The sequence below is a fragment of the Sander lucioperca genome, chromosome 11, assembly GCF_008315115.2.
Source record: "Sander lucioperca isolate FBNREF2018 chromosome 11, SLUC_FBN_1.2, whole genome shotgun sequence".
NCBI classification, from domain to species: domain Eukaryota; kingdom Metazoa; phylum Chordata; class Actinopteri; order Perciformes; family Percidae; genus Sander; species Sander lucioperca.
Genome location: NC_050183.1, coordinates 16,054,248 through 16,068,235, shown reverse-complemented (window position 1 = coordinate 16,068,235; position 13,988 = coordinate 16,054,248). Strand labels below are relative to the sequence as shown.

Here is a 13,988-nt window from a genome sequence, read left to right as displayed (position 1 = left end):
AAAAACACATTTGAATGCATCTGCCAATACTGCCAATACATTTGCCAATTATTTTAAAATGGAAAATAATGCAGCAGAGTTTTGAGGACAGATTCTGCAACCTGAGGAAAAACAGCGGCCACAGATCACCTTCCTCGTTAACCCTTTCACTGCTGAATCAGATTGTTTGAAAACCCCTTTAGTGACAAACGAGTGAAAGAGTCGCTTCGAGTGGCCACAACAGAGTTCTAGCAAGACCTGAAAAGGATTGTGGATAACAAAGACTGTCAGGTTTCCCACTGAGTCAATCTAAGTAAGAAAAAAAAACTATGAAAACTGCTATGTATTATGACTGTCATCAGATCTGGAAGTCACTGTTGCTGTTGTAGTGTGGACGTGCATGTGTTGTGTGGCTTTTTGCTATGGTACAGGTTTTTTTTGTGGCTCTTTATACCTAACTGGTTGGCCACCCCTGCAGTAGAGCTTTAATTTCCGGCTTTCAAAAGGAAACAATATGGCCACATCCACACCAATACTCATATCTTTTGCAACGTTTACGCCTCGTGTCCACACTACTCCGGTGTTTCCGAGCTCCTAAAACGGAGACATTTTGAATAGTTTCCGACCCTTGTTTCATGTTTGAAACCTCCCGGGTTGCTTTCCAGTCTGGACTTGCAGAAACAGATTTGAAAATTAAACATTGGAAGTAAAATTGACAGAAAGTCTAAAATCAGAGATCTGAGGACTGGTGTGATGACATCAGATTGTCTCATTCAAGTAAAAACAAATCTATTTTTAATTTAAACAAAAGTTTAGAAAGTCACAGTTGCTACAGTACTTTTAAAGTTTGATTTACGATTAATTTACAATTAGGAAGCTTTTCTGAAGTCTTGTACCTAAAATAATGATATAAAAAGTGTAAGAACTTTGGCTCCATCAGGAAGATATCTGGTGTTAAACGATAAAGGGATCTAATGATGCAACATTAGCACAGATAGTAAAGTCCTTGGAAATAACTAAGTCCAATGTATGACCCTGGTTTTAAGTGGGCCCAGTTGCATGCTGAAAGAATCCTGAGAGAATGATAAATAAAGCAACGCTGATACTTCATATATCAGAACATCAAATATTCTTTTAGGCTTTTGCCTTTTTGTGGTCTTCCTACAAACCAAAAATAGCTATGCATCTATAAATAGAAATGTATCACCTGCTCTTTCAATAAAAACACGTGATGTGTGCAGGACTAGGGATACGTTTTATTACAATAACTAATTGTATTGTATATCAGAACAAGTTGCAATAAACGTACAGTATAAATGGAAAGGTTTAGCCTTGACCTCTATGTAGCCATTGCCATTTGAGTGCAGTTTTCCCAACTTTATCCCAAACATCACATCAGTTAAGATGCTGAGAGATACAAAAGAGCATTTTCATATTGAATCTTTAAAAGAATAGGAACAAATTCTACTGAAATATATAAAGCAACTGGTCCAGCCTGAACCCTTATTAGTAGGAAAACATTAAGGTACAATGGTGCGCTTACTGAGGAAATTAATAACATTGTATTTGTAATATTACTGTTAAGTTTCATTTATTACAACAGGCCACTCTGAAACCATCACTCATTTACTCAGTATACAAATTGCAAGTATAATTATCAAACACCAAGAGGAAGCAGTAAACTACATATCATATCACAGTGCAAGTTTTGTCCTTCTAACACGTCAGTGATTGTCAATTTCTTGTCTTAATAGTGCAAAATGGTTGAGCACGCAACCTCAGTTTGTACTTTTTAAAGTAAAACAATATTGTTATAAATTATTTAAGCCTGATAATACTTTCCCAGCACCAGGGCAGAAAACCTATATATATACACATTTTTTAAGCTTCATGTGTGTACTTCCACACATTCATAAAAGAATAGCAAACTAACCCACAAAGGAAATTACATGGAATTACAAAAGCAAACATATTTTTTTCCCCCCCAATTTACATTTTGTGCAAAGAGTAAGCTGCGGGGCTGCGTCCGCTCAGCGATAGAGACACATGTTGGTGCTCTGGTACAGGTACATGTAGGCGTCACAAAAGAGACGTTTGGCCACGCCTTTCATGTCTCGAGGCACCTGATTGGCCAGCTCCGCCGGAGACATTTCCAGGTACACGCCGACCTCGGGGCAGGCGTGAACCTCCGGGATGTTGAAGCCGTCTCTCTCCCCTGAACACAACACACAACCACTGAGGACAGGTGTACAACGTGCATGTGATGAGACAATAGCTGTGATCACTCACTCAATCACTATAGAGGGTTTATTAGGAAGTGAACTAAATAGGGAATGCCCAAACGAGATTTCAGACACTACACTGAAAACTTTCTAAACATTGTTGCGTCAGTGGACGCTAGAAATTTGTGAGACGGAAGCGGGGCGTGCCCAGCATCATGTTGACAAACCGAAACAAAAATACTTCCTACAACTAGGGCTGGGTACCGAAGTCAATACTTTTTAGGAACAGACTGAATTGCCTCTTAAAGGTGCTGTAGGTAGGACTGCGAAGATCCAGGACTTAGCCAAAGAATTTGAACATCGACAACTTCTCAGTCCCTCCCCCACAAGGGAGAATGAATGCGTGTGCATGAGCAGTGATTGACACGCAGTTAGAAACCCCCCCCCCCCCCTGGCCCTGATTGGTGCATCTGAATGCACTACAGGCTGTAGGTGGTGCCAGAGGAGCCGGATTCTTTTTTAAATGACCTGCTTCATGTAGTTCTACTGTTCACTGCTTATACTAGACTTTTTATGAATGAAAGCCTGGTCCATTTCTCCTTTTCAGTTTTCGCGGGTCCTATTGCTTCTTCTTCTTCTTCTCCTCCTCCTCCGGGAAAACACGCCTGCGTTGCATTGTGGTATACGGGGGTAATATGTAGGGTACATCCTATGTCCATTTAAGCACTTTATAGTGGACTATATAGTAGCATGATATGAGGAAAATATGTGATATATACTAACGTTGCTGAATATCACGACAACGATATTACTTGCGATAAATAAACAGATATTAAAGTGGACTCAGGTCTGCTGCTTTCAGTAGGCTGCTAAAATACAACAAACTGCTCGTTGAATTTAAAACAAATGAAAGAAAATCATTTCCAACGTTCTTTTATTGAACTAATTAAACATTGAATTGAATACAAACTAAAAGCACTAAAAAAACAATGATTTGGTTTAAAATGGTTTCATTTTAAAGTGCAGTTTTCTGATGTTTTCTTTCAGCTAACACCAACGATCTCTGAGCGTCTTTCTTGATATGTTGCAGCCTTTTGTGATGCGTTTATTGCGCGAGTTCATATTGCGATGACGATAAAGAAAACGGCCCTACTAAACAGTGAATGATATTCACCGCTGAGAATTCGAACGCCACTCCAAAATGGCAAACACACACTATATAGTGCACTGTAACCGTGATAGGGAAACCGCTTCGAACACAGCTAACGCGTACAAAAGCAGACGGCTCACCTTGTCTGTCGGCCATGCTGTCAAAGAAGATCCAGTCTTGGCTGCTGCGACCGTGTTTGATGAAGGACACGTAGTGGCTGGTCTCGATGCAGAGCACAGCGAACAGCTCCAGCTTGTCTCGGATCAGAGAGTGAGGCGTGCCGCGGCCCGCGTAACCCTCGGGGATGCCCAGAGCAGCTGGCTGATGGGACCGGCGCTGAGGATGAGAGTGCACCTGGAACAAAAACACGTGCAGTTAGGGCTGCGACTGATGACACGTTTCATTTTGGGTCAGCATGTGCTCGTGTGCTTTCACAAACTGTAACAAAACACTGTAATAGGTGGGAAACACTTTCTGCAACAATAGATTGAGCTGTAGAAACAGATTCACAAAGAATTGAGCCATATTTCCTTTTTTTCCCCAGAGCTGGTGAAGTGGTGATGAGGTGGCTTCTATTTAGAGCAGCAAAGATTAACCTACGGTGGCCGACAGGGGCAAACGCACTGCACACTGCTTTTCTTCTTGCATCATTTCTGTATTTGCAGCGCGTTTGTGTATTTGGTTGTGTTGTGTGTATTTGCAGCGCGTTTGCTAAATGCTGCGCATGTGTTGTCAAATTAATGAAGATGTTTTCTTAATTTGCTTGTGTTTTGTCTATTTGCGTGTGTTTCATTGAGTTGCAGGGCGTTTGCCCCTGTCAGCCACCGTATTAATCAATTATTATTAGAATATGTTGTAGTTTCTTCTCTCCTCTGTGACAGTAAACTGAATATCTTTGAGTTGTGGACAAAACAAGACATTTGAGGAAGTCATCTTGGGCTTTTGGGAAACAGTGATTCACCATTTTCTAGACCAAACAACTAATCGAGAAAATAATAGACAGATTAATCGACGATGAAAAAAATCTTTATTTGCAGCCCTAGTTGTACTACATGGGAAAGTGCCAATCCATACCCTCAATACTCAACGAGCCCAGAGTTATGCTAAAGACAAAGACAAGAAAGCGAAAAATGACTCGGGTCTCCAGACAATGGCACAAACCGCACCTGAGATGAACATGTCTTGCAGAAAATTTTGAATCCCGTCCGGCTGAAAAGAGGATCTGTGAAACAGTCGGGGCACTCCATCTGGGCCAAGTTTCCACACAGCATGCACTGCTGAGGACCTGAAACACACACACACCACATGTTTTATTCCCAGAGTCCATTTCTGTCATGCTAGTCCGTGTGTGTGTGTGTGTGTGTGTGTGTGTGTGTGTGTGTGTGTGTGTGTGTGTGTGACAGTACCTTCAGAGAGGAGGTCAGTGATGTCCAGCTCCAGAGAGGGAATGATCTTGTCAAACATCTTGAATTTCTTCCCAAAGCGAGGCATCTGGAGGATGAGGCAGGATGGCACCTGCAATTATTTGACAATGGAAAAAAAAAAAAAAAAGAAGCTCACACACACACCGCGCAGACAGAACACACAAACATCAACTCCTTCCAGGCCGAGAAAACTGTCCAACAGAGACCTCTACTGGAGGATCAAAGGAAAGCATCAGATAAAAAAAACATTTCCTGACCAAAAGGATGGAGAAAACAGGTTTGATATTTACTACACAGATTAGCATCAATTGAGTTGACATAGCAGCAGAAACACTAGCCATTCGATCTAGGAATATTTAGCTACTGAAACAAATAGTTGATTAACTGGTTATTTCATAAGTAGTTGTTCTACAAATGCAAAGATTAGGCTGTTTATTTTAATAGCATTATAAACTCATGATCATAATATGATTATTTAAAGGTAAATTTTTAAATATGTGAACTCTTTGTGAAGCATCGTGCCTCTACTACTCTCGCACTGCCAGACCTTCCTCCACAGCGCTGCGGAGGAGGGTCTGGCTAGTCCACACAGCATTCCTGGATGGGAGAAAAACGTGCTCTGGTTTATTGGCATTTCTTTAAACCAATCACAATCATCTTGGGCGGCGCTAAGCACCGGACAGAGCCACGGTGCCTCTGCAAAATAGCCTCAGGAACTTGTTTTGGTGGAACGTGTAGGTTCAAAAGTTGTTTTGGTCGTGCAACAGAAAACTCAGATTGGACAGATAGTCTAGCTAGCTGTCTGGATTTACCCTGCAGAGATCTGAGGAGCAGTTAACCATAGTCCTCAGAAATTCACCAGAGTTTAAAATGCCTACACAAAGAAAGCGGAAGGTAACGGACATCCGGCCCAAAAGAGGGACATCCGGCAGAATTTCCGGCGGCACCGGAGCAATCCCGGAAGTGGAACATTGTGGATATAGACTATGCCACTACTAAAGCTAATTGTGACATCAAATGTGGTTAACTGGCATTACTGTTTAAGAAGAGTGTAACGGAACTCCCCGGGATCTCACCTCTGCCAGCTTGAGTCCGGCCGTGTGGAAGGAATGCTCCAGCAGCTGCTGGACTGTCGGCAGCACCAGGCTGTGGTTCTGGTCCAAGAAGATCTGATAGCAGTAACTCTCCTGCACTTTACCGGCCGCTGAGCTAAACGGGAGAGGGAGAGAAATGGGAAGCGTGAATGGAACTTCCTTAAAACGTTCCTTGTATTCAAGCTATGCAGTAAGTATAGGTACGCAGCGTTGCTGTAGCTGTACAGTTTGAGTAGAGGATCCAGTGCAAGGATGTGGTGCATGATGACAGTAAGGAACTCCTCTGGATCTGAAAGAAAACAGTCACATCAACCGTCCCGTTGAAACACAGATCAGCTGTTTGAAAGATTCCAGATGAAACTGACCCTTCTCATCCGTGGTGAAGGAGTGACTGTAGCCGTGGTTCTGCAGCTGTTTCCGGAGCTTCATGATGTGCCGCCCTTCCACAAAGCCCTTACTGCAAAGAACATGCATAAGAGTATGTATACATTATTAAATTACATAAGGCTGGACACCCAACTTGGATACTTCGAGGCACCAAGCGAATTGCCTTCATAGTATCTAAAAATGCCTTGTTATTCAATACCAGTTTCAATTCCTGACGAGTAAAACTCTGTGTAAGTGAGCCAATAAACATGCCGCATGCTTCTACCAAGATCTAATAATGCTGCTGATTTGCTGTCTACACGTCGTAGAGGCATGCAGGAAAGACTCTACGTCACACAGAGACGGGGCTCACGTGTGTTTGCTGTCGGGTTTTGAGAGGCTTGAAAAAAGTGTGCGTCACATCGGTGTAAAAAAAACAACAAAAAAACTGTACGGCAATGTGTAATGTTCTTATTTCTTTTTGTTAAAATGGATTTTAAAAAAACTGGTATTGAAAAAAAGTATTGTTCAGGAACCGCTATCGATGTCACGGTATCAACGTTTTTTGAACGATACCCAGCCCTAAAATGACCACAAAAAGAATTCAATGTTTTGCAAAATACATAAAAAGCACACACCTGCGGAGGGGATTAACAATGTCATGGAGCAATGTGTTCTGAATCGGGGCATCTTGAGGTTCTGTGGATTTAAACAGCATGGAGTCCAACACAGAGGAGCAGGAAAACAAGCTGAAAGAAACAGGGAGAGACAAGAGTTACGGCAAAATCACAGTTTTAAAATTTGGTTTCATACATTGCCAACAGCCAGTTTCTATTCCTTTCAGTGTAAAAATACACTTGCCGAGATCTGAAACTAACTTGAGAATGGTAATTAAGTACAGTAAACAATGCTGTACGGGGAACATTTTCCAAAGCTCTCAGTGCATTCATTTCAGGAATACTCAGCATTTTAAAATGTATAATTTACAGCCGGAAAAAAAAACGCTGCCTTCATGAGCTGGGTTGTGCACAAAATCCAGAAGACTAAAAAAAGAAACGGACTCATTTTAAATTACGATGTGAATTTGCTTGAGTTGCCTGGGCTACTGTTCAGCAGATGAAGCTCAAACATTTGACACCGATGCATCCTTGAATGCAAAAATGGTCCCTGATTGCGAGTGTATTCCCACTGACTGTAGTGTTACTTGTCCAAAAGATATGGTCAGTCTATCAACTAACGCAGGTGTAAAGTCTTTGCACGTTGAATTCCACAACATACAGAAACTCACAGCTGTCTAAAACATATTGTATTGATGTGATTTGGACAGTTGTCTATAATAATGTAAAATACATGTGATTTGTACAGTAAATGGGATAAAACCAGCTGAACTTCCTAAAAAGACCTTAAAGGTCCCATGACATGCTGCTTTTTGGATGCTTTTATATAGTCCTTAGTGGTCCCCTAATACTGTATCTGAAGTCTCTTTTATATAGTCCTTAGTGGTCCCCTAATACTGTATCTGAAGTCTCTTTTATATAGACCTTAGTGGTCCCCTAATACTGTATCTGAAGTCTCTTTTATATAGACCTTAGTGGTCCCCTAATACTGTATCTGAAGTCTCTTTTATATAGACCTTAGTGGTCCCCTAATACTGTATCTGAAGTCTCTTTTATATAGGCCTTAGTGGTCCCCTAATACTGTATCTGAAGTCTCTTTTATATAGACCTTAGTGGTCCCCTAATACTGTATCTGAAGTCTCTTTTATATAGACCTTAGTGGTCCCCTAATACTGTATCTGAAGTCTCTTTTATATAGACCTTAGTGGTCCCCTAATACTGTATCTGAAGTCTCTTTTATATAGACCTTAGTGGTCCCCTAATACTGTATCTGAAGTCTCTTTTATATAGGCCTTAGTGGTCCCCTAATACTGTATCTGAAGTCTCTTTTATATAGTCCTTAGTGGTCCCCTAATACTGTATCTGAAGTCTCTTTTATATAGTCCTTAGTGGTCCCCTAATACTGTATCTGAAGTCTCTTTTATATAGACCTTAGTGGTCCCCTAATACTGTATCTGAAGTCTCTTTTATATAGACCTTAGTGGTCCCCTAATACTGTATCTGAAGTCTCTTTTATATAGGCCTTAGTGGTCCCCTAATACTGTATCTGAAGTCTCTTTTATATAGACCTTAGTGGTCCCCTAATACTGTATCTGAAGTCTCTTTTATATAGACCTTAGTGGTCCCCTAATACTGTATCTGAAGTCTCTTTTATATAGGCCTTAGTGGTCTCCTAATACTGTATCTGAAGTCTCTTTTATATAGGCCTTAGTGGTCTCCTAATACTGTATCTGAAGTCTCTTTTATATAGGCCTTAGTGGTCCCCTAATACTGTATCTGAAGTCTCTTTCCCAAAATTCAGCCTTGGTGCAGAATTACAGCCACTAGAGCCAGTCCCACAATGAGCTTTCCTAAGGATGTGCCATTTCTGTGTCTGTAGCTTTAAATGCTATTGAGGAGGAGAGAGGGGGGGCAAGTTGGAGGGTGGGGGTGTGGCCTTGACCAACTGCCATGCTTCGCTCGTTTTCAAGCCATGATGTCTCTCTCTCTCTCATGGGTGGGCCAAATTCTCTGGGTGGGCAAAGAGGAGAAAGGGGAGGTAACCTTCCTCCTTATAACCTCATAAGGAGAAGATTCCAGATCAGCCCATCTGAGCTTTCATTTTCTCAAAAGCAGAGCAGGATACCCAGGGCTCGGTTTACACCTATCGCCATTTCTAGCCACTGGGGGACCACAGGCAGGCTGGGGGAACTCATATTAATGTTGAAAAACCTCATAATCTTTTTTCCATGCCATGGGACCTTTAAAATGCGTATTATTTAGTGTCATATGTTCCCCATCCTGACCTGAAGAGGGCAGCATCCATGTAGCAGGAGTTGCAGTGGCCTTGGATCCCCTTCATTCGTCCAATCAAAATCTGGTTAACCTGCTCGGTGCTGATTGGAGGAACAGTCTCCAGCTTCCCCGCACTGTGCTCTACCTCTCCCTCTAAAGTAACACACACACACACACACACACACACACACACACACACACACACAAACACACACAGTAAGTAAATCAGTATGTATGTAAACACATAAAACCATAACACATAATATGCATGTGCAGCTGGTGATGATTGCTAAAGTGTCGCCTCTTGTACAATTGTTAGAGAAACAAAAAACATCCAATACTGTATTGACTGCATTGTCTTTAGTTTGTGAACACCCCGGTCTACACACAGAAGTGTATTTTTGGTCTGGGGCTGTGTGGTGTGGAGGAATTTCACTGGTCTGTGCAGAGCCCTGACCTCGACCCTGCTAGTTTTGGAATGACACGTTCAACTTTCACGTGTAATGTGCAACTGTGCAGGTATTTACATACTTTTGGCCATATAGTGTTATTCCCTATTAGTAATGTTTCTTCGCATTTTAGTTTATAAAATGTATCTGAGCTGACATATTTTTCTTGAAGCTATTTCATTATATTAAAATAAAAAAGGCAACATTTATTTTTCACTATAATTCCATCCATAAGTAACAGAAGATAGAAAGTATAACTATTTTGGGCATGGGTCTCATACACTTTCTGTAATAAAACAAAAATCCTGTCAGCTGGGGGACCCTGGGACCAAATCTTATCAAATGGGGGACCCGTGGTAGACTGGGTAAACCCAGCCCCTCTGCCGGCGATTTGATTTCTCCCTGCAGCTCAGGCTGGAAACCTGTACATTTATCTATCCTGCTTCTGTTACAAATCTGCGGGGACCAATCACAAACTGGCTTATCCACCTGATGGCTATTGGTGGGTTTAACACGACGACGATAGAGAAGCGGCGGCAAGCTGCTTTTTGTTTACATTCAACATGGCGGCCACCGAAGTGCAGCAACCGGTTGATGCTGCTGTCGCTGCTACGTCACCCGGATCGTTGGTCTGATTGGTTGAAGGACTATCCAATTGCGTGCAGAGTCATTTGAACTATGCCCGTTGATCACTCCTCTTGTGCAGTAGGAAATACAGAGCAGACTCCCCAGACTAATGTTCAATCTTAAAAGATTGAACTTGGTCTGGTGATAGCCAGACTTGGTCTGTGGTCTACCTGGTGTCAGTTCAGGGGTTCTTGACATGGAAAAGTTTGGGAGCCACTGGCCTACAGCACCACTGTTTCCACAAGGGGGCATTAACTGACTTAGAATTGTCCTCTATAAGAACACAGCACACGACAACATAACAAAACTGTGAACAAGGATGTGCAGTCCTTCCAGAAAGTGAGAGTTTTTTTGTGATTGTTGCGGGCAAAAATCCTTGATTATGCAGCACGTTTTCTTAAAAAATGCGATGGAATATGCGGGATATTTATGCAATTTTATGCGATGAAATTGCGGGAACTTGCAAAAATTGCGGGAACTTGCAAAAACTACGGTTTCATCGTGGGGTTTGCAGCTTTTCGATGATGTTCACGTCGCCTAATTGCGTCACTTCATAACGTTCCCATGGCAACAGGGGAAAATGGCTGCTCTTGTGTGAAGTAAACGCAACATTTTTCAACTTTCTGCTAAGATATATGTGACTTTTTTGCAACGAAAATGCGGGGATTATGAAATCATGCAAGCCCCGCATATTTTGCGCGGAAATCGGCAATTTATGCGCCGAAAGTGCGGCGTATTTGAAAAAATGCGGCCCCCGCATAAATATGCAGACTTTGGCTGATTATGCATTGAATTATGCGATCGCATAATCGCGTTTTTCTGGAGGGACTGGATATGCTCAAGATTAAAGTGAACGAGTGTTGTTCTCACCTGCGTCTTCCTGTTTTGGCATCCTTTCGCTGTGACTGGCTGATGTGCTCTGAAATCGTGAGTCAGGACGGCAGGAGCTAAGCTTCACAAACAGAGCCCTTTTGGGGGGACAACTGAAGAAACGCTCACTTTTAAAGGTACCATCACTCACTCCATTGTCTTCCTCCTGGAGACAGATATACACAGATGAAAAATGTCATTACATTTAAGATTAAATGAAAGGAAAAAAAACATCTATAAACAATGACCTGTCGTAGAAAGTGAACCGACAGCCCACTGAGGTCATTTTTCCATATCATTAGATTTTAATCTCCACAGTAACATGTCCGTATACATTACCAGCTCAAGTCCAGCCATGGTTTCCTGCCGAGTAGGCAGACTGCCGATCCAGCGGATGATTCCATATGAACTGCCTTTGCCTAAGGTCACCTCCACCAAAGAGTTCACACTCAGATCCAAGTACAGATCATCAGTGTTTGGTTCCACCGGGGGTGTATCAACATCCATGCTCTCTGACTCTACAGTGAGGAATAGATTTGGGTTAGATTTCTTACAAATGTGGGTAATAGCTTTACACGTCATGTAAAGAGTTGCTCAAACCTGCAGGCACCTCTCCCTTAAAAACCGACTCCAGTGGAACGTCAACTTCGCCCCCTCTCTTTCCATTCTCATCTGTGTCCTGAAAACACCAACAAAGACAAATTATATATATCAAGATCTGCAAACTGCTAACTATGTACTGAAGGAAGTGACTAATTTCAAATCGGAAGGTTTGGTGGTATAAGAGAACTCAAAGATGAGCAGGAGCATGTAAACTGCGACAACATGGCGTTTGATGGCTAATCCCAAACAAGTAGTATGGGCAGACATGAGAATTATAAACATCGCCTTATACAAAGGATGCCAGAAAGATCAACTGTGAACAAAGACAAAGTCTGAGTCACAGAATATGTCGTTTGAACAATGCCAGGATGGTTGCCAGATTAATTCATTTACATTTGAATACTTTTAAGACCTTTTTAATAAGGTCAATATCTCATTGCAAAAATAACTGAGAACAGTAAACACAATTGGTCAAATATTAGGAATTAGTACACATGACTGGTATGTTTTATTTACCAGAAGAGCAATGGGTGCATTTTAAAACATAATTTAAAAGGAGCAACAAACCCTATTTTATTTTGTGATACTATTTTATTGATATATTTGGATTTTTTTCATGCATATATTACTTACTGTAGAGATCCGGACAACATTTAGCAACACATCGACAACCATTCCATGCCGACATGTATCATTGACAAAGTAAGTGACTCTATCTCCAGGATTGAGCTCTTCTGTTTGTGAGTGTGCAGGGATGGAGGGTGACAAGGAGCTGGGCACCACAGGCCTGACTCTGGAGAATGGGACAACAAGGTCACAATCTTTTTTACAGGAGACGGTTTTATTTTGGTAGGACCCATCCGTCTTCACCTTCCTTTTGTTTTCTCCCTAGGGGGCAGAAAAAGAAACACCAACTTTAACTGTATGTTTAAATTTCTGTGAACACCACAAACTCAATTCCATTCACCTCCATTGTGTTGGAGTGGAGGCAGCAATATCAGAGATGCATACCTCAAAACTGGAGCGAAAGCTATGAGCATGGACAGATACCAGTAGGGGAAAGCAGTACATAAAAATGTATTTCATGATTTTAGTTTCACCAACACTTTTAAAGTCCCACCTGCAGTTCAATGCCAAAGAACGTTCCTGGTAAGGGAGCAGAATATGTTGGCTCTGTAAGTCTTCCAATGTAGCGAAGGATGCCTCGAAGCTTCGCTCCTCCTTCTTCCACAGTCACTTCAGTACCCAAAGTGAGTCCTTTTGCTGTTCGAAGAGCATCTCTCTCCTTGAACCACTTCAGCCTCTCTGCATCCACAGACAGGGCTAGCAACAGCTCTGCTTCCTCTGCACTCAGCTCTTCCATACTACTCACCTCTAGGTCATAATCTAGTCCTGAACGTGAGCCCATGACGAAGACGGGCAACTTTATGGGAGAACGAGATCTTGTTCTGAGTGATGATCTGTGCTTGTACTCACTGATGTAGCATATGCAGCCAGCACTGATGTGTCCTGGGAATTCAGGTTTTCTTGTTATGATGAAGTACAGGTTTTTTGTTGACGTCATGTTGCTGAGCAGAATACTGTATACACACACACACACACACACACACACACACACACACACACACACACACACACAATGTACGTATAAGTGTTACTACAATAACAATAAGCCTATTATCAATTTTGTAGACAACACTCAAGCTAGCCCGCTAACTAGCTACAGCACTGAACTAGCTAACATTAGCTAACTGTCGTTAAATCATAACAAACGTTGAAAGTAACGTAATTGGAACGACCTTAATCGACAATAGTTCGGGTTGTTTGTTTCCCCATACACTCTCAAGCATTTGTCACAAAGTTAGCCTTGCCTTCAGTTGTGTTGCAACTTTAAAGTTGGCTGTCTGTTTAATCTTCGTTCTTCTGGGCTTATGGAACCAGCTGCGTTAAGTTTTACTTCCCCTTTCATTTCATTTCACAGCGGCGTCACTGGCGTTTCATGCTCTTCCAATAGAAACCACTATAGAAATGTTATTTCTAAACCACGTAAACAACTTGCTGCCAATAACGTACTTTTTCAAAACTAAACGTTAGGAATATTTTAAAGTGACGAAGTTTGTTGTTTTCAAATCCGTTGACATCCAGCAGCAAGTCGTTTGATATGTTAATGGGTAAATTAGGCCCTCCGTACTGTCTTACAGACATCCAACAAGAAGGTTTAGTCACGTAACAATCACGTTATATAAGTACATAAAGCTAGTGTATCGATATAGAGGTCTCCCACTAACACTTCGTGGTATATATCCATGCAGA

At 41.8% G+C, this 13,988-nt stretch overlaps 1 protein-coding gene across 5 annotated transcripts; it reads right to left on the bottom strand.

Moving 5' to 3' along the window:
• Positions 1 to 1,215: 1,215 nt before the first annotated feature.
• cyldl (cylindromatosis (turban tumor syndrome), like) lies at positions 1,216 to 13,852 on the bottom strand. Of its 5 annotated transcripts, none has more exons than XM_036007480.1 (15): positions 13,749 to 13,852; positions 12,796 to 13,255; positions 12,309 to 12,563; positions 11,673 to 11,751; positions 11,412 to 11,590; positions 11,073 to 11,238; positions 9,138 to 9,279; positions 6,874 to 6,984; positions 6,235 to 6,326; positions 6,095 to 6,158; positions 5,852 to 5,984; positions 4,758 to 4,866; positions 4,518 to 4,636; positions 3,492 to 3,705; positions 2,010 to 2,194 (listed from the first exon to the last, which is right to left on the bottom strand). In XM_036007480.1, exons 2-15 carry the CDS (start codon positions 13,237 to 13,239, stop codon positions 2,010 to 2,012), a joined length of 2,292 nt encoding a protein of 763 aa, XP_035863373.1. In that variant the 5' UTR covers positions 13,240 to 13,255; positions 13,749 to 13,852. The 5 variants fall into 5 exon arrangements, with proteins under 5 accessions (XP_031138245.1, XP_035863373.1, XP_035863376.1 ...); XM_036007483.1 differs by having other exon boundaries at positions 9,138 to 9,273; positions 13,547 to 13,849; XM_036007479.1 differs by having other exon boundaries at positions 13,547 to 13,848.
• Between the last annotated feature and the right edge of the window lie 136 nt (positions 13,853 to 13,988).